Source organism: Lathyrus oleraceus, chromosome 4, assembly GCF_024323335.1.
Source record: "Lathyrus oleraceus cultivar Zhongwan6 chromosome 4, CAAS_Psat_ZW6_1.0, whole genome shotgun sequence".
NCBI classification, from domain to species: Eukaryota; Viridiplantae; Streptophyta; class Magnoliopsida; order Fabales; family Fabaceae; genus Lathyrus; species Lathyrus oleraceus.
In genome coordinates, this window is record NC_066582.1 from 100,431,963 (window position 1) to 100,451,230 (window position 19,268).

Below are 19,268 nucleotides of genomic sequence, written 5' to 3' on the forward strand. Positions count from 1 at the left end.
ATGTCTTGCTTTATGCGCCATTGGAATGAGCGTCTGCCTTGGATTATTAGGGCATAGATTCCTTGTGTGCATGCACATGCTTTGTATGCAGAGATTCCTTCCAGGCGCATGCATTGTATTATCTTGTCTCTGCATGGATTCTTTGCATTGCATTATCTTGTCTTTGCAGCTGAATTGCGTGATCAGTGCATACACCGTTTACACTATTTAATTGCATGCGAATAATAAATCAATGCATTCACCATCAGTAGAAACACTAAAGTTACATTTAAAAAAATGTCTTCCTCACCACATTACATGATTAGTGCCCATACCGAAGGTGAAATATTTGAGCATCAATTATTCGGTTTTTGTTTTTGCAACATAGAAGTAACTCGATTTACAATAAATCGAAGATCAATTTTTTCACATCTGAAACAAAGATTAGAAAAGAAATTACAGTGTAGTCCTGTGGCCCAATTCATCTATAAAAATCCGGTGTGGTTTGCAGACAACCAGGTAAAGTTTTATCAGAAGAAGATTTGAGATGATGACGGTGTTCATCATATGTTTTTCAGTCACGAACAATCTAGGTACAACGATATAGAGTTGTATATATTACCACAACAATAACAAGTGTCTCAGTTCATTGATCAGTCACAAGTGTTTTATGAAACTGATGACGACGAACAAGTTGAGGTCAATGTTGTAGATGAGGAAGAAGAAGAAGCCAAGTTTTTGGTTGATTCAATGTTGAACGATGATGAAGAAGAGGAGCCATTACCAGCTAGTCATGTATATTGTCCACCTTAACACATGACAAGCTTGAATTTGGGTGCCGATGAGCCTTCATCAGATATATTTTACAATCCTTATGTGCAAATTCAACGATCTTTGAAAGAAGGAGACACATTTCGCACAAAAGAAGATTGTGTAAAAGCTATTAAAAAGTTTCAAATGGAACTATCAGCTGATTACAAAGTTGATATAACTAATGCAATGAGGTACAAAATTTATTGTCGAAACGAGCACTGCCTTTTCAGGTTGTTAGTTTCGTACCGGAAGAGGAGTGATTCTTGGGAGATTGAATCCATGGGTCCAGTTCACACATGCATGCTCACGAACACAATGCAAGACCATCAGAAACTTAGCTCTCAGTTAATATGCGATGAAATTTTGTTTGTCATTAACGACAATCCGTCGTTAAATATGAGTACAATAATCTCGCATATTGTAGCACAATACAACTATACTCCATCATATAGGAAATCTTGGATAGCTAGGACAAATGCGGTTTAAAAAGTGTATGGAAATTGGAAGGAGTCTTACAAACAACTTCCAAAATACTTGTTGGCTCTTAAAGAGTATGCTCCAGGGACTATTGTCAAGTTGGAAACGTTACTGGCGTATACCCCAGACGAGACTTGTGCTATTGGAGAATATTTCACCGTCTCTTCTGGGCGTATCAACCATGCATCAAAGGTTTTTCTTTCTGTAAACCTATTATATAAATTGATGATACATGGTTGTACGTGAAATATAAAGGAACGTTACTAATGGCAGTGGCACAAGATGGCAACAACAATATTTTCCCAATCGCCTTTGCCCTTGTTGAAGGGGAAACTGCTGAGGGATGGAGTTTTTTCCTAAGAAATATCCGATTGTACGTTGCTCCTCAATCTAACTTATGTTTGATCTCTGTCTGACACCCTTCAATAGTCAATGCATACAAAAACATTGATAATGGCTGGCAGGATCCTCCGTCGACGCATGCCTTCTGCATTAGACATATCACTCAGAATTTTATGCGTGAGATCAAAGACAAAATGTTGCGGAAGAAGGTTGTCAATGCAAGTTATGCATTATCAAAACCTTCTTTCAAACACTACCGTGAAGAAATAAGATTGTCAAACACAGATGCAATATGATGGATCGACAATATTCTATTGGAGAAGTGGACTAGGGCATACGATAACAGTCAACGTTAGGGCCACATGACAACAAATCTCGTGGAATCAATGAACTTTGTCTTCAAAAGCATCTGAGACCTACTTATAACCGCTTTGGTGCAGGCAACATATTTCAGGCTAGAGGCGCTGTTTGAGACCAGATGTTCCAAATGGAGTTTAGTGTTGCAATCTGGGCAGTTGTTCATTGATGCTTCAATGAAATTCATTAGACATGAAGCTACCAAAGCAAACACACACGTGGTCACGGTGTTTGACCGTACTAAAGGTTGGTACAATGTTACTGAGTCCATGGATCACAATGAAGGCATGTCGATGGGACAATACAAAGTGGAACTAAATAGAGGTTGGTGCGTTTGCTGAAAGTTCTAAGCCTTTCATACGCCCTGCTCCCATGTCATTGCGGCATGTTCAAAGGTTCGAAGGGATCCATCATACTTACTATTTGATGTTTACCAAGTCATAAACCTATCAAATGTTTACAAAATTAGTTTTTCAGTGGTTGCAAAAGAGGATTACTGACCAGAATAACAAGGGGACATTGTCTGACACAATGAAGTTATGCGAAGAAAGCAAAAGGATCGCCCAAACAACACCCGTATTCGAACCGAAATGGATACGACGAACAAAATGGTTTGATTATGTAGTTCATGTCGTCATCCAGTCACAATCGCACTAACTATCCTAGTGTTGGAACGAGCACAACAAGATAAATTTACATGTACCTCTTTTGCAATATATAAAAAACAAAATTTATTTCATATAATAACTTTGTGAGAAAATACCATCACAAACAAATACAACACATTCAACACAAAAGCAACACATAAACAACAACTAAAACAACTAAAACAACTAAAACAATTAAAATACCATTACTATAACTAAGCGATTACAACCATCAAAACAATTTTGAACATATTATGCATCATCCTGTGAACGTCTTTGTCAGTCTTAATATCCACCTATTCACGCACTTCTCCATTTTGGTTGAACGTGGACACAAGCCATTGAATCCTTCTAATCCTTTCACCATCTGCAATTTCTCAATCTAACCAACGGTTCAACGTCTGATTAAGACGTTCAAACGAATCTATATTCCAAAGTCGAATCTTTATCGGAGGTGCGACAGCTGAAAAAATTAGATCGGTATTTCTCTTGTGAATGTATTCAAACATGGTTAAAGAACAAAAAATTGAAGGAGATTGAAGCAAAATGAAAGAAAATGAGATTGGAGGGTAAGAACTTGTGTGAAAAATATGGGAGATGCGCAATATATTTATAAATGAACCATGGAATGCATGCGCCAGAGGGTTAGGCGCCACACACACAAGCAGATGCATGCACCAGAGGTCTAGACGTCTCCATAGGATGCCTTTGGAGGCATGCGCCAATGGAGCTGGCGCCTCCTTTGAAATGTAAATGGATGCGCCAGTTTAACTGACGCATTTGTTTGGAAATGTGATTATTTTGGTTTTTTTTTTTTGGAAAAAAAAATTATTTAAGAATTTAATTTAAAAAATATAGTTATTTTAAAAATAAAAAAATTCTAACCATTCAATTATTTTTTATTAATTTTATTGAAAATATATGATTGGAATTAGAATGATTAACTTTTTCAAGATCCTTTTATTATATTCAATTAAAAAAACGGACTGATATTCCAATGGAGAAAAGACAACTTTATGTCTAATTATATGTCTAGTTAGGAAGTAAGAAGTCCAATTTTCTAATTTCGAGAGAGACATGAAATAGGTCTAGACAAATTGTGTTGGACTTCAGCTCATCATATTTGAGTTGGGCCATCATCGTTCCAATCCATATCATCATCTTCTTCATCACGATCATCTTCCGCTTTCCATTTTGGCTTTAGAGCAGAATTGAGAGCTTACTCAAAAATGGCGACTTCTCCGCCAACATCCAGTAAACGCCCCAAATCCGAAGCAGAATCCAACGAAGAAAACGACAAGGAGCAGGATGATTGCTGCGGTATTTGCTACGTCGAACGCGGAGTTTCAATTCCAGGTGAAATCGATTCCTGCAACCACTATTTTTGCTTCGTTTGCATCATGGAATGGGCCAAACACGAATCTAGATGCCCAATCTGTCGCCAGAGATTCTCCAACGTTCGTAGACTCCCTAAGCTTGGCGTATTTTCTTCCTCTCGGGACGTTAAGGTCCCTCTCCGTGACCAGGTCATTCTCTTCTCTGTAACTAACTGTAACACATTCGAAATTTCATGAAACTCTAATTTAACGGAATGATAGTGCAAAACATGTTTGTAGGTTTATCATCCTCATGGAAATATGACAAGTGGTCCTGTTGATTCTAATGTTGAACTCAAATGCTGTATTTGCTATGTTGCAAAAGATGAAAATCTTATAATTATATGCGATCTTTGCGATATGGCTTCACATGCTTATTGCGTTGGCCTGGGATACAACGTTCCTGAAGGTGATTGGTTTTGTCATGATTGTGCTGTTTCCCGGGAGACTAATGCTAATGATGGTTTAGACTTAGACCAACAAGCTCTTGAGTTAACAGCTGAGCCTGAGCCTGGTGTAACCGTCTTAGATATCGTGAGAGAAACAAGCAGCCAAGTGGCTAGAAGACCGATGATATCTTCCATTCGACGAAACCATTCTTTGTCTTCTGCTATTCCTTTAGCTGATAGAGCGAGTAGATCAGAAGGTAAAAAACCCGTGACAGCTGTGCAGCGTGCGCAATGTAATGTCCAGGTGCTTCGTGAAAATTGGGATTCTTTGAGAAGTGGTTCATTGAGGTTTGATAGGAAATCATTTCAATCGGGTGGCACAAGTAGTCAAAAACATGATTCTAGTTCTTTATCACGTGGTAAATTAGATGGTTCACACCCAATAGCTTCCACAGGCCGTCAACAATCCACAGTCCAAGGCGCCCAATCTAGTAACATGGTGAATGATGGTGACTTGAAATATGATGTTCACAAAGCTTGGCAAATGATGGATAGGGCAAAGACAATGAAACAGACTCCTAGACGAACTAGCAGAATTACAAAGGTAGTGGATGATGATCCCTCGTGTAGCGGTGCTAGAGAAAAATCATTTGCACCTCGTAGTTGCCCAGAATTGAAAAACCTACAGCCCAGAACATTAGACTTTAGGTGCACCAGAATGGAGGAGCAGTGTGGCTATTCAAGTCTTACAAAAAAATTGGAAAATCACTTGTCTCCGATGTTGGGAGAGAAAAGGAAAAGTAGGGTCTCATATCAGGAGAAGATACAGCATTTGAGGGACCATACTAGTACTACACATTCAGTAGGATGCAGGGAACGTCCATTGCTCAGTAAGGTCCATACTGGTACCCACAGTGCTCCCCGTGACGATGAAAGAAATTCCGAGAGGGAACAAAGGCAGTCTACTTACTTGGTAGTTTCAGTAGGTTCAGCATCCTCTAGTGGCAAATCTGACAGTGTGTTTTCCTCTAATAAGGATGTGAATAAAGAAAAGAGATTTGCTAAAGGCTTTGGGAATGAGATAACAAAAAATACTGAAGATGCAAAAACAGAGATCCAGTGTCTTGTTAAACTGAATCTGAAGTGCTTAACTAGAGATAAACAATTAGGTAATATTAATTAATTGTTGAATTTGATTTTTCCCTCCATATTGACATGACCATTTTTGGCTGAAATTGTTATAGATAGATGTTCTTTAAATTCTATTTGTGGTCACTAGGTAAACTCATTTGGTAATTGATATGCATTATATCTTTAGGAGTGTATGCATGTTACAATGCTAGACATATATTCTAAAATTGTTTGAGAAACTTCTGTTGCTGTTGTACTTGTATCAGTATATGTATGTTTCAAACTGTTAAACAGGTATTATGCATATGATAGTTGTTAATTGAATGTAAGTATTTTACATGCAGGCGTCGAAACTTTCAAGTTAGTTGCAAGGCAAGCCACACATACCATCTTGGCTGCTTGCCATTCCGAGCAGCACAGGTCTAATATATACTCCTCAAGCTCCGTATGCAGCCATACTGACCATATTACACAGTTACAGAAGTCCACTTTAATGCCCAATTGTTGCCGACAATGTTTTCACGTCTTTGTGAACGATGTTGTCAAATCCATCATGTTGGAAAAAGTGGGCTGTTGTTCTTGATCTACATTTTTTTCGTATTGTCTTTTTTCATTTCAATGATTATTATTTTCAACTATGTAAATAAATTAAGGCTTCCCTTTGGCTCAGGGCCTCAGGCAACCACATTGTTAACTTAAGTTGGAGGTAGACGTTGCATTTCTACCATTTTACTTTTCCACTTGGATGGAAAAGGAATTGAAAAATGTATTGAAAATGTCTTTACCTATAAAAGTAGATAAGTTTGTACCGTCTAACTTCTGCTCATTTTTGGCATAATCTGGGTATTTTATGCGAGTGTATAATTTACAGTTTTTAAAATTAAACTATGTTATTTCTTCAAGACAAATGTGTCAATATTGCCTTATGGGGAAAAGATATTACAGAGATACAGAGCACAACCTAATTCACCAGCAGTTGCATGGTTTGAGAATACGAAATGATCCATCTATCCGTGGACGCTCGTATACAGGTTCGTGTAACTTTTCTATTGAATAAAAGTAGTTTAATTTTACATCTTCCAATATTCTATTTTTCTTTTCTTGTCATAAATTAACATATAGGGCCCCGGCTTTGGGTCACTCCTTTGTTTGGACAAAGTCCAAAACAGAGGTAGCTGTTGTGCAGCACCACAGAGAAGTCTTGCCTATAGGCTTAAGTCCATGACTATGATTATTATTATTCTGTTTTGTGCTTTACAGAAGTGTTGCTCTTTTTTAAAATTTTGTGAAATGACATCTCATCCTTCAAATGGTTTAAAATTTTGATATCTTCCTATGGATTCCGCAAATATGTTTGAGCAAAGGTCCAGAAACTTTCAATTCCCACCATGTCATACACATGCTGATTTTTTCCACCAAGTAAGTAGCATTTTGAACTGTCAATTATTAAATGTTTTTTGCATCTCTTTCTCACATATATAATTGACTTGTATGTGATTTATTTGTATGCATGTGTGAACCGTCGCAATGTAAGCACATTTATTTATTTATTTGTTTGTATCTGGATTTAGTAAATGACAGTATTTAAATTCTTCACTTTCTGCCTTTTTAGAATCCAAGATTAGGGCGTGCTTTGTTTTACACAATAGTTTGAGTTGTTCTTATCAACAAATCATATGAAAATACAAATATGTAACTCATAGAATATCTTTTCATACAACATTTATAAACTGCAGCCACTACTTACTGATTGATCACTTTGGATGCTATATTAACTTTTCCTTTCAACTTTTCATGTGCAAAAATCAAAGTGCAACTTTGTATGGATCATTTCGGCGCATATACAGTGGAAGGTTACTTAATATATATACATCAATTATTTCAACACAATTATTGGCTATTGAATATTGATGTTTTAGTATTTTTCACTTTCTGAAGATCCAATATACCAACAGAATTTAATATTGTAAGCAGTACGTGCTGCACTTTTGTTGTAATGCATTTTCTGATCTATTGGCTTTGGTTTTAATGCTCAACAGTGTTTGAATCTTGATGGAAAAAGTCATGAGACTGTCTAAAATAACATAAGTCAGAGGAGAATAGAGCCTTATTTTGTTAACTCTGATCCAGTTGGGGAAGAGGATAATGGAATCTCATCTCTTATTCTTAAACACAATAGCTTCATGTGGACTTAGTATCCCTTAGAATATTATTCACTTTGGTAAGTTACTTGCAAGAAATCTGTTTTTAATTTTTCTTAATAGACTCATGAAAGAGTTAAATATTAGAGCTATTTCTCTGATGCTTCCTGTTTATTTGTGATTTCATTCATGTTGGGCTATTTTGTGGTTTCAGTTTCAGTTTTTTTTACCATAATTTCAGTTTCAGAGTATCTACGTATGTTGTTTTAATTTAGCTATTTGCATTGCTTGGAAGTAATGTTAAAATGACATCCATGTTTTCAACTGGGAAATACTCTAAAATGCCATTGTATGTGCTCTCTACATGCTTAAATGCTTCTATTTTTGGAAGTTTTTGTTTAACGTTAAACTAATAGTATAAACTGAAATTATCGATCCAACAGTTTTGGTAGTATATGTTAACAATAATAAGTGTGTCATTTACGATGCAGTGTGAGATCCTAAAAAAGGAGAGAAGGCAGCTAGAGTACACGACAGGGTTTAAGAAGGTCATGACCAAAGATATGTATAAGAGATTAGAGACTCATCGAAGAAGAGTGGTGCTCGAATTTAGTTTAGGACTTCAGAACTGTTGAAGTAGCTGTTATATAACAGTTGCACAGACATACCTTGATCTCCCATTTTAGACATTTGCACAGACCTTAGGAATAAACCAGAAGGGACTAACCCCTAATGACACTATGTTAAGAATTACAAGTGTGAGTATGTGGAAATTTCACGTTAGAAATGTGGGGACTTGAGCATTTATAAGTGGGAGAATCCACACACCTATCATCTTAAAGTTTTAGGTGAGTATGTGACGTGTCTCTCACAAATGTGTGTTGTTCAAAGAAAAAGTCTCAAAGTGAAAAATGTTTCCTCGTGTTTGACCTTCCGAATTAACTCTTATAATGATATTAGAGTCTGGTTCGAGTGAAGACTCACTTGTATCGAAAGTATTCCCACATGGTCGTGGGTAGAGTGTTCCGTTGAAGAATGTCAACGGCAGTGCAAATGTATGTGATAAAAAAAATTCCGCTTAAGGGAAAATATTGTGGATAGACTCACACTTAAGTGGTAGTGTTAAGAATTACAAGTGTGAGTAGTGTGGAGAAATTTCACGTTATATAAGTGGGAGAATTCACACATCTATTATCTTAAAATTTTGGATGAGTATGTGGTGTATCTTTCACAAAAATGTATTGATAAAAAAAAACTCCAAAGTAAAAAAAACACTCTTTCATGTTTGACTCCCGAATTGACCCTAAGACACTATCTATGCCTCTAAAACATTTCAGTAAAATGCAATATGACATGGGAAGAAGGAATTAGTGGATGTGGCTATAATGTTCTATGCAAAATTTGTTTGGTAAAATAGTAACAGGAAAATATTTTTGTAAAGTTAGTCATTAACTAACTGATAAACAAGTCTGGGGTCTTCATTTTAAATTATTGGAAGGATTTAGAATCCTCTCCATTTTCTCAATTATTATAGTTTAGTCTGGTATGTAAATAATATACATTCTTAAAACATGTGAAACATATTTACCATTTGCATGACTTTATTCACACAAATTATAATAATGAAGATGTTCATTTCTTTTAAGAAATGAAGAGGATCCCTAATTTATAATACTACTCCTAGTGAAATTTCTATTTTCTGAAATACCCAAAATCTGTTCAGGTCTTAAATTACTAATATGTAAATTTTTAAAAATATATATTTAAAACCTTGAATTTTAGAGTTCGAATTTGTAAGTTTAAATAAAAACAAAAATGTATGATAGTAGAGATGATGTTGGTGATTTCATTTAGTAGGATTGGATTGATGTTTATATGTAGAGATGATCCGAACACCTATTTGGCTCTTCAGTATCTAAAAACAATAATTAGATCAAAGCTAAAGTTATATATTATTGGTAGTTTCCAACTCTTCAGTATCTTTTATAAATGAACAGAAAATGAAGAGTAGTCAAATAGAATAAATTTGAAATTTTGTTTTGGAGTTTAGGATAATTTAGTCAATTTGAACTTTTGGAAACTCTATAGTTGTAACTTAGATTTATGCAGTGATAAGGTGCCATTAGCTGAATGAAACATGAGGTTGGACTTGGCCCATAAAAAAATCCTAGAAGTAGTCCGGAGATATGTATACGGGAGGGGACCATCCAATGCATCATTTATATTTTTTAGTCATCATACGAAATTATTTAAATGTTCTTAGATTTTAGAGATATATTTTTGGGCACATTAAATTCTGAATAAACTTTAAAATAATTTAAAATATATTATACATCACACTCAGAAGCCATTATACATGTGAATTGGATCGGAGATGCACCTTTGTGCATATTTTGGAGATACATCTCCATAATATATCAAAATAGAGCTTTAAATGTTATATTATATTTACGTGTATTTAGACGTAGATTTAACCATATTATACGATCGAAAATAAAAAATAAATATACATAAAACTAGATGGTCCAAGAATTATATATATATATATATATATATATATATATATATATATATATATAATATATATATATATATATATATATATATATATATATCGAGACTAATAAAATAGCATGATGTAAAAATAAAATATAGACCATTATACTATTGCTATATATTAATATACTATTGTGTATGTCTGACTATCTCTCCTCTATCTCATCTGCTTCCTCTACCTCCTCAGCCATCAATCTCCTTCGTCCTCTAACGTTGTCTCCGATACATCAATGTCTCAGTATCTCCGTCATGATGACATCTAGGATCAACCTCACATCAGACTCATCAGGAAAGATACCTTTGTCAGTGCCTTTCTACGCAATCTCCACAATGCGATGACATCTAGGCAAGACATCCTTAACATGATCTAACTATACATGCTCCTCCTCTAGTATCTCCTGATGAGCTGACCTAGGTGGGTCTCCTGGAGCAGCATGCACCATGTACGGATGTGACACCCTGAAGAACCATATGAGATACTCTTCGACGTAGCTCCAGTCGTTCACGGCTATGATACTCTGTGCCTCCTCTGGTACCAGATGACTCTCAAAATCTGCAAACATGTCATCTATCTATCTACGTGTCAAAGTAGGAGGAGTAGAGACAACAAAGTGTATTTGAATGTGTAGCGGGGTATTCGTTACCTTTAGATTTATTGACTAAATCAAAAGTAAATCATACAATTCGAGTCACCACCGCACTTCTATTTATCCAAAGGAAAGGTTAGAAAGCGAACAAAAACCGAGAAGTTTTATCAAATCAAAAACTAATAAAAATGTCAGAGATCTGGGTAAGGGGGTTGGTTATGCAATGGGAAGGTTTTAAGCATCCAAAACATCCTTAGTACTCTAAGGGAGCCCTTTTTGCAAATGTTGTATGGTAGGTTGGTATTTGTGAAAATATTTGTGCAAACATGATTGGGGAGATGAGAAAAGAATATACAAATTATTTATAATTTTTGTTGTTTGAATGGATAAACCCATTGCCTACGTACCATCACAAAGGTAGGATCAAAACCTCGTAGTTCGGGGTAAAAATCTCAAAAGAAGTTGGTGAATTGATTTGACAAAAGCCTTAAGGTCTTTTGTTATCAAAGGGAGAAAACTCAACCTAAACCAACAATCCACCATGTGAGGAGAGCTTCAACATACTAGTGAGGGATCCATCCTATAATAAGTATGGAAGACTTATAGTCCAATCACTAAGGATAATGTGAGGTTTACATCAACCATTATGATAACTCAAACCTAATAGCTAATGTTTATGAAAAGCTTTGGCAAAGGTGGCCAATGGAACCACAAAAACAATCTCGAATGAGTTGTATTTACAAATTAGAAGTATTTACAAAATGAAGTCAAAGTTGACTTAAGGTTCAATTCAAAATAAGTATTAATGAAAAGAGTTTGAAAAATCAAAGGCATAATGCCCAGGTTTCTAGTTTTGAAAACAATGTCAATGTTTGCACAAAATAAGTTTGGCTTGGGTTAGAGTGGAGAGAAGAAGAGAATGGCTAGTCCTAAACATGCAAAGATGAGAGAAGAGAATAAAACCCTTGGAGTTCCTTTCTTGAGATTATAAAGATGATCCAAGATGCTCATTTTCTTTGGACTTAGCAAGCAACAAGTAATTAACTCAAGCAATCAAGCAAATATTCAATCAAGCTCCTAGGATCTCCATTTGGCTTGTCTTTCTCTTAACTTGGATGTTCATGACAATGGTCCTTCTAACTAGCTCAAGTTTGGGATCCCTATCACACAAGAACAAACAATCAAAAAGTTCAAAATGCAATAAGAAATGGACAAAGAGAGTTTAGAGTAGGGGTCCTTTCAAGTCAACATCAAGATTTAAGCATTCTAAAGGCATGAGGCCTAGTTACTCTTCAACAACTTTAGCATTCTAAAGGCATGAGGCCTAGTTGCTCTTGAACTCCATTAAGCATTGGTGAGGTCCTAATTCTAAGTCCTTTCTCCTTTTTGCATTGGGTTCACACAGACAAATATAAAACAAGCACAAGGCAATAGTATATTTACACAATAATGTGCTCAAGTGAGCAAAAGGCAAATGACATAAACATAAACATGAGCTCAAATAAGCAAAAGGAAAAGACAATATGAATAAATTAGCAAGAAATTAAATTGCATTAAATTAAATTGCAAGAATTAAATGCTTGAATTTAAAGTTAGTAATTAGTAGTTAGTGTTAGTGTGCCATAAGGCAATTTAGCGCTATGTTAAGCAATCGTAAGTGGACTAATGTAGTAGTCACACCTATCTGAGGCCGGTCAATAAAACTATAGGCAAATAAACACAAGTTAGAGACCATGACTAGTAAGCCAAGCTCCTACAACTTGTCATGCCAAAAGAAAAGAAGGATGACCTTGTATGGATTTCAGGTTCTTTGTTTGACCAAGAAGCAACCTATCTTGGACACAAAGCAATTCACTTGATCTTTGATCAAATTGAATTTGATTTGGATCAAAGAAGGTTAAGCTTCCCATATGTCAAGGCTAACCACAAATCATTAACTCATTGGTCAAAAGAAAAAGATGAAGAAAAGAGATGAAGATAGAATATACAAAATGGAAATTCAAATGACATAACCAAAACAAATTGATCAAACATGAATAGAATCAACATCAATCAATGGTAAACAAAAGTGAAATGAAGATTAGAAGTCAAGAAAAGTCAAACATATTTTTGGTATTTTTTGGAATTAAAATAATACATAAAATAAAATGAACAAATTAAGGTCAAACTTCAAATCTAATTCAAATCAACTTGGATAAGTCCAATTGGATCATCATAAGTCTAACATGGTCAAACAAGGTTTGACAAATTTTCTCAACATTTTTTGAAAACAGAAACTAATTTTAAACAATTAAAAAATGGAGAAAAATAACATATATGAACTAAAATCTCAAATAAATCTTAAATCAATTAAGAAATTGATGAGAATATTTTTCATAGACTCATCATCATTCATACATGTTAAGAAAATATTTTTGGAATTTTTGAATACCTAAAAGTATTTAAAATGAATTAAAAACAATCAAAATCAAAATAATTCACAAAAAATATTAAATGGAATCACAAAAATAATTAAAAATCATATTATGAAACTAGAATTCAAGAGATTTTTTTTGCAATTGGTCCCATATTTTTGTGATTCCAAATAAAGAAGTTATGAAATTTTGAAAATAAAAGGAATTAAAGAAAATAAAATAGAAATTAAGAAAATAGGAAAAATCAGGGAGCGTTGGATCCAGATTCATTAATTGACGTGGATCATCCAAAGGTCATGAAGCGCGCGCTCATTGTGTTCCCCAGTCAACAGCATAACACATTGGATTTAAAAAAGTAATTAAAACGCATGGCCATGATTAGATCCTGTGAGCCAGATCCAAGGGACACAAGGCCAGCCACGTGTGGACGGTGGTGGAAACCACCGTCTTCTCCGGTGAGAAGACAAAATCCGGCCACCAGTTGCAGGTTTTGCAACTTTAACCAAACCACACGATCCTTATACCAAATTAAAACTGGGGTGATGTACATCACCCCTGTAACCTTGGATTGTGCTCTAGATCTCTATGGAAGGAGAAATCAGAGATGGTAAATCCAGGTACTTGATCTGAAGTTCAACAATTCACAAAATTAAAGCCACCATTGGCTTGCCTCTCACATGAGGACTTCAGAAAACCAAACCAACACAAGCAATGCATAATATATAGTGAGACTCGAAGCAAAACTGTTGAGTTGCAAACCTTTGAAGTGCAGCTTTAATGAGCACGATCCAACCAAATGCTTGCTTGCAGCTTGATCTTGATGTATGATATGAGAGCAAGGCTTAGGAATTAGTATTGAAAATCAACTGATGTTGTTGAAAATCAAACTTGAAAAAAGAGAAATAAAAATTCAAATTCCTTTGGTGAGAGGTTGGGAAATGATTTCAGCAGGGTTTTAGGCGCCTTCAGGTTACCAATTGAATGAAGTGAAGCATGTATTTATAGTTGAAGCTGCAAGGAGAGTGATGAAAACTGTGTGCATGAGAATTGAGTCCTCCATGCATGGGCCTGTACAGGCGCATGTGAGGCCCAAGATCAAATGATTTTGCATGCTGAACTCAAATGAAGTAAGTTTGGACATGCATATTGCATTACATTTGCTTGTGTATCAAGATTTAACATGAAATGCATAAATGGTCATAAAAGTTCATCTCTTCGAAAGTCCCATTTGGAAAACCCAAACATAGGTATGTGAGTAATGGTTGGAAAGGTCTTGACATAAGGAACAAAAGCTATGTTGAACAAAAATCCATTTGGAGTTTGTAAAATTGTGAAAACTGGCCATGAAGTTCAAGGTACAAAACATGTATTTGAAAAATTTGCCAAAAATGACCAACTTCAAGCCCTTCTGTTTCAATTATACAAGCCTCAAATTCCAAAACCTCCAACATCAAAGTTGTAGAAAGTTTCAAAACAATCAATTTGGACTTAAATTTTTCATCATTTGGATTTTTGATGAGAAAGTTATGGGCACTTGAAGTTGGACTTTTTCAAGATTCAATGGTTTTCGTCCAAAGTGACCTATAATGTTTTGTATTATCGCATGTGTTTCTTTTAGGATTATGAAATGTTTTCCAATATAACATTTGAATTATACATCTTAAAATTTCCAATGCACTTGGTATCACCTAAAAATCATAAAAAATGAAGGAGTTAGGTCCTTGGGAAGTTGACCCAAAATTAGGGTTTCAGTCAAAATGACCTATAATGTTTTGAAATGAATGATGATCTTAAAAGTTTCAAATGGATTTTTTATGAACATGAAAGTTGTTCATATGGTTATTAAGAACAATGTTTCTCTTGGGGTCATCTTCATTTGACAAACACATCAAAAGTTAGGTCTCAGTGGATTTCAAAATAGTTAGATGATTTGACTGGTCAACTTCTCAAGTCCAAACTTCAAACCTTGATGAATGAATGATTTAGGATACTAACATAGGCTCATATATGAACAAAATGATGAATTAAATAACTTCCCTTAATTGAATTTGATCATAGGTTGAGGTTGCTTCATGAGCAAGGCACATTCAATGCACAGTTGAATTAGGGTTTCCTTGGAAAACAATCCTCAAGCCCTTTGGTTTATCTTGATAAAATTGACAAATTGAGATACTTGGGAGACATATATGATTATTGAGAGCTTTGTGGACCATTGTCATGTTTGCTTTCATCTTCATCTGGCCATTTCAATAAGCATAGGGGCCTCCTAGGAGCCTTGGATCTCATGATTGCTTAAGCTTCAAAACAAAACAAGTTCGTGACATATTTTTGTGCTTTTGGTTAGTAAATAAGAAAAGCAATAATATACAATTAAAGCATGCTTGGTGGTCTCAAACCAACTCACATAAGTCCCAACCCAAGGGTAAGGAGCCAAGATGTTATGATCCTTGAGGCAAAATGCAATGAGCAATGATATGATGTCATGAGGGATCTTAGGGTCAAAATTAGGGTCTTACAAAATGGTCTGAGTGTAGCCAAACTTTCCCATGACGCGCTCGGGCAGATGAGGAGTAGTGTGACGTGATCCACAGGCCAACCATCTAGACTATATCACTATCTCATCAAATGGTCACGTCTGACAGTGATCGATAATTGTTGAATTGCATGTCCTCGACAACCAAACTGTCAAGATACACTTTTAAAGGCTCAGTCGCCTAGTTTCCTATGAGCGGAGAAAAAGCAGTAGCACGAGACATATCCTTGGTGTAAGTCTCAATACTCGCCCAACCGGAGATGTGCGGGAAGTGCTGGAGGTATGCCTGAAATGAAAAGTTTGGATCACACGAATTATTAGTAATGGCTTTGCAAAGATGAAATGAAAATGAAAAAGAAACATTAAAACTCCAATAATTATTACCATCAATAGTGTCACGCTGCCCGTTACTTGTTTCGTCTTCCACATACAACCCTCTCTTAACTTCGAGTACAGGTAGACCAAACAAGCGACCCCCCAATTGTACTCATGGATTCGCTCAAAATACAGGAAGTATTGTAGGTAGACGACATCTGCATAACTGACACTCTTGTCCATAAAAAGGAAGTTCCAACCAAATATAGCAGGTATGCTCTCATAACATGCGCTCCATGAAGCCTCACCTGCTTATCATCACATGTGACATGATGTGTTATCTGTAGCTCAACTGCATATATCTTCTTCAGGTATTCAAATCTAGCATGAGTTGCCCTGGTCCTATCCAACTCGTCCTTCGTCTCCCTTAGGTCAGCCCCTAGATGGTCTACCATCATCTCGAGTGCCTCGTCTTTGGTAATCCTTCAATGATATAAGAGTCTCCCCTTGATCGAAAGATGTAGCAAACACAAGACATCGTCGAGTGTGATAGACATATCACCAAGCGGGAGATGAAATAACAAGGTCTCAAAGTTCCATCTCTCAAGAGATGCATTAAGCATCTCGTGGTTGACCGTAGTATAACTGGTCATGCACAAGTACTTTAGGCCAGATAAGGACAAAACTTCCTGAAACCAATCCTCATTTGGTTGGCCAAGTGACTAATCTTCTGCCCATGGTTAATAAACTTCTCGGATCATGCTCCTGAAAAAAATAACCAATGTCCGAAATTTGTCAATTAAAATTAATGTAAATAAAAAATAATGAATCCAACTAATGCTACCTCTCTATCCCAGATATGTTTGACAGTATGGTTTGGGTACTGAGGCAGTAATTACAAATCAATAGGGCCTTCTCCAAATTCCTTTGGCTCAATATCCGTAGCAGCCTCACCCTCCAGAGGTGGCACTGGATCAACAACATCAGTAGTAAGAGGTGGCACAGACTCAGAAGCATCTACAGTAGGAGGTGGCACTAGTGAATCGGCTACCTCAGGCGCCTGAATAGGGGAAACCTAGTGCCTTTGGGAGGATCGAGGGAGTGATGCTTCAAATGGTTAATCTCATCTCCTACGGGAAGAAGAAGATGGATTGGCCTAAGGAGAAACACGAGCCCCAAAAGTAGATGTCTATGTATGACCAGAGGGACCAGGAGCCTCTAGAGTCTGCCGACTCTTCTCCCACCGCACTTATGCATGCTGAGAAACCCTCATGTGCCTCAGTTTATCGTGTCTATCAACCATTATTCTTGTAAGTTAAAGTAAAGCAAAGTATTATTGTAGGCAAATAACACCACAAGAAAGAAAAAAAAGACTGAGCGAATTCCTAAAATGCATCTCCGAAATCTAGGAAACTAAAACGCTGAAAAATTCCGGAGATACATCTCTGAAATTCCTGCAACTCAGAAGTTGCGTCAATGACATGAATGTACCATATGCAATCCCAAAAAAACATGCTTTGATCAACCTTTTCAGCCAACAAACGTCTAATGTCTAAACTATCTTAAATGTTATTTCTACTCATTTCTAACCTTAATCATCGATTTCTACTCATTTATACAAAAACTAAGAAAATTATCAAAAACTCAAAAAACTTACAAGAGATTGATGTTTCTGATGTTGCTTCTGATGTTAGAGATATTGATTGAAGTTTCCTTGAGCCTTGTTGATTGAGTTTTGACTTGGTATAGAGGAAAAATTTGAGAGAGTTTGACGTTGAGTTTGAGTAAAATGAGAAATGAGGAAGGAGAAGGGTCTAGTGAGATTTAACCTTCAAAATATTCCGGAGATGCATCTCCAGAATATTTTAACATTAATTGAGCTTTTGGTGCCTCCGAAGACGCATCTCTAAAATGGGCATTTGTTTATTTTCGCACGGTGGTTAAGAAACTTATGAGGTGGATTACTAAATCATCAATTTAAGACTACCTTTCTAAGTATACTTTTATGGGTCTTGCTAACGAGTGTCCCAGGGGAACACTTCCAAGTAAAAAAAATATTTTATACAAAAGTTAATCTTTTCAATTTCTAATGCATTAAATACACATATTTTCAAGAAAAGTTGTTATTTTAAGTCCTTAAAGAGTGCCACTGGGGCACTCGTTAGAATTTCTCTACTTTTATAGGCACACAAAATACACCACATTTATTCGTAAGTGAGCCACTTGTCCCATTTTGCTAAGAATTAGTCAGAAAGTGTATCTCCGTACTGATGAAAAGGTGAGTCCGTATATGCACTTTTGTAATAATTCCTATACACATTTTTAACTCATGGTAGTGTGTTTATTTTACAGTAAGTTTGTTATAAAATTGATATTTTTTAAGAAACCTTATACTTTAGGCTGTTTATATTAAGTATACATGATTGTTATTCAATTAAACCATATGCACTGATGTAATTCAATTAAAATTCCGTATATAAATTAAATTAAAATCCATAATCAAACATCATGGTTGAAAAATTACAAACCATAATACAAATATTATCAAAATACAAATAAAAGTGAACTATTGAGTATATATAACCCCTAGTTCCTTCTCTGCCTCATGTACCGCAGGACATTTCGTGCCTCGGCTATCATGACCTATACAATGTCCATCCCAGGACTGCCTCCCCCAATCTCTCATCTATTTATGCCCTCTCTCCCAATGACCATAATACGCTTACATATATGCAAGAAATCAACGGCATGACCCGACATAGTCTTCTCCTTTTCCAATATCTCCTAATGCGCTGGCTTAGGTGGATCTCTCTCAACATCTAGTGTCATGTAAGGATGTGCTATTTTGAAAAATAATTGGATGTAGCTGTATGCAGCACTCCATGGTTGAGGAGTCAGCACACTTCATGCTTCCTCTAGTAGAATATAATTATAGAAATCATCAAGTATCACATCAACATCTTTACGGACGAAAGTGGGAGGAGGAGACATAATGGGGTATTTTGGAATACCGTGTAGAAACCCGAACTAGAAGACTATATCATGTGTGACCCATAAGCCAACCATCAGGAGTAGAAGACTATATCATCTAAGGGACGTGTCTGACAAAGATCGTTGTATGGTTTATAGCGTATATCATCTGCTCTGATGCAGTCAAGATACACTCATAATGACTCGACCATCTAATTCCTTCTGATTAGAACGAAGGAGC

At 35.8% G+C, this 19,268-nt stretch overlaps 1 protein-coding gene across 1 annotated transcript; it reads left to right on the forward strand.

Moving 5' to 3' along the window:
- Positions 1-3,629: 3,629 nt before the first annotated feature.
- Positions 3,630-7,540, forward strand: LOC127073690 (uncharacterized). Its single transcript, XM_051014870.1, has 3 exons — positions 3,630-4,141; positions 4,232-5,549; positions 5,856-7,540. The coding sequence occupies exons 1-3, from the start codon at positions 3,845-3,847 to the stop codon at positions 6,092-6,094; spliced, it is 1,854 nt and encodes a 617-aa protein (XP_050870827.1). The 5' UTR covers positions 3,630-3,844; the 3' UTR covers positions 6,095-7,540.
- Positions 7,541-19,268: the final 11,728 nt, after the last annotated feature.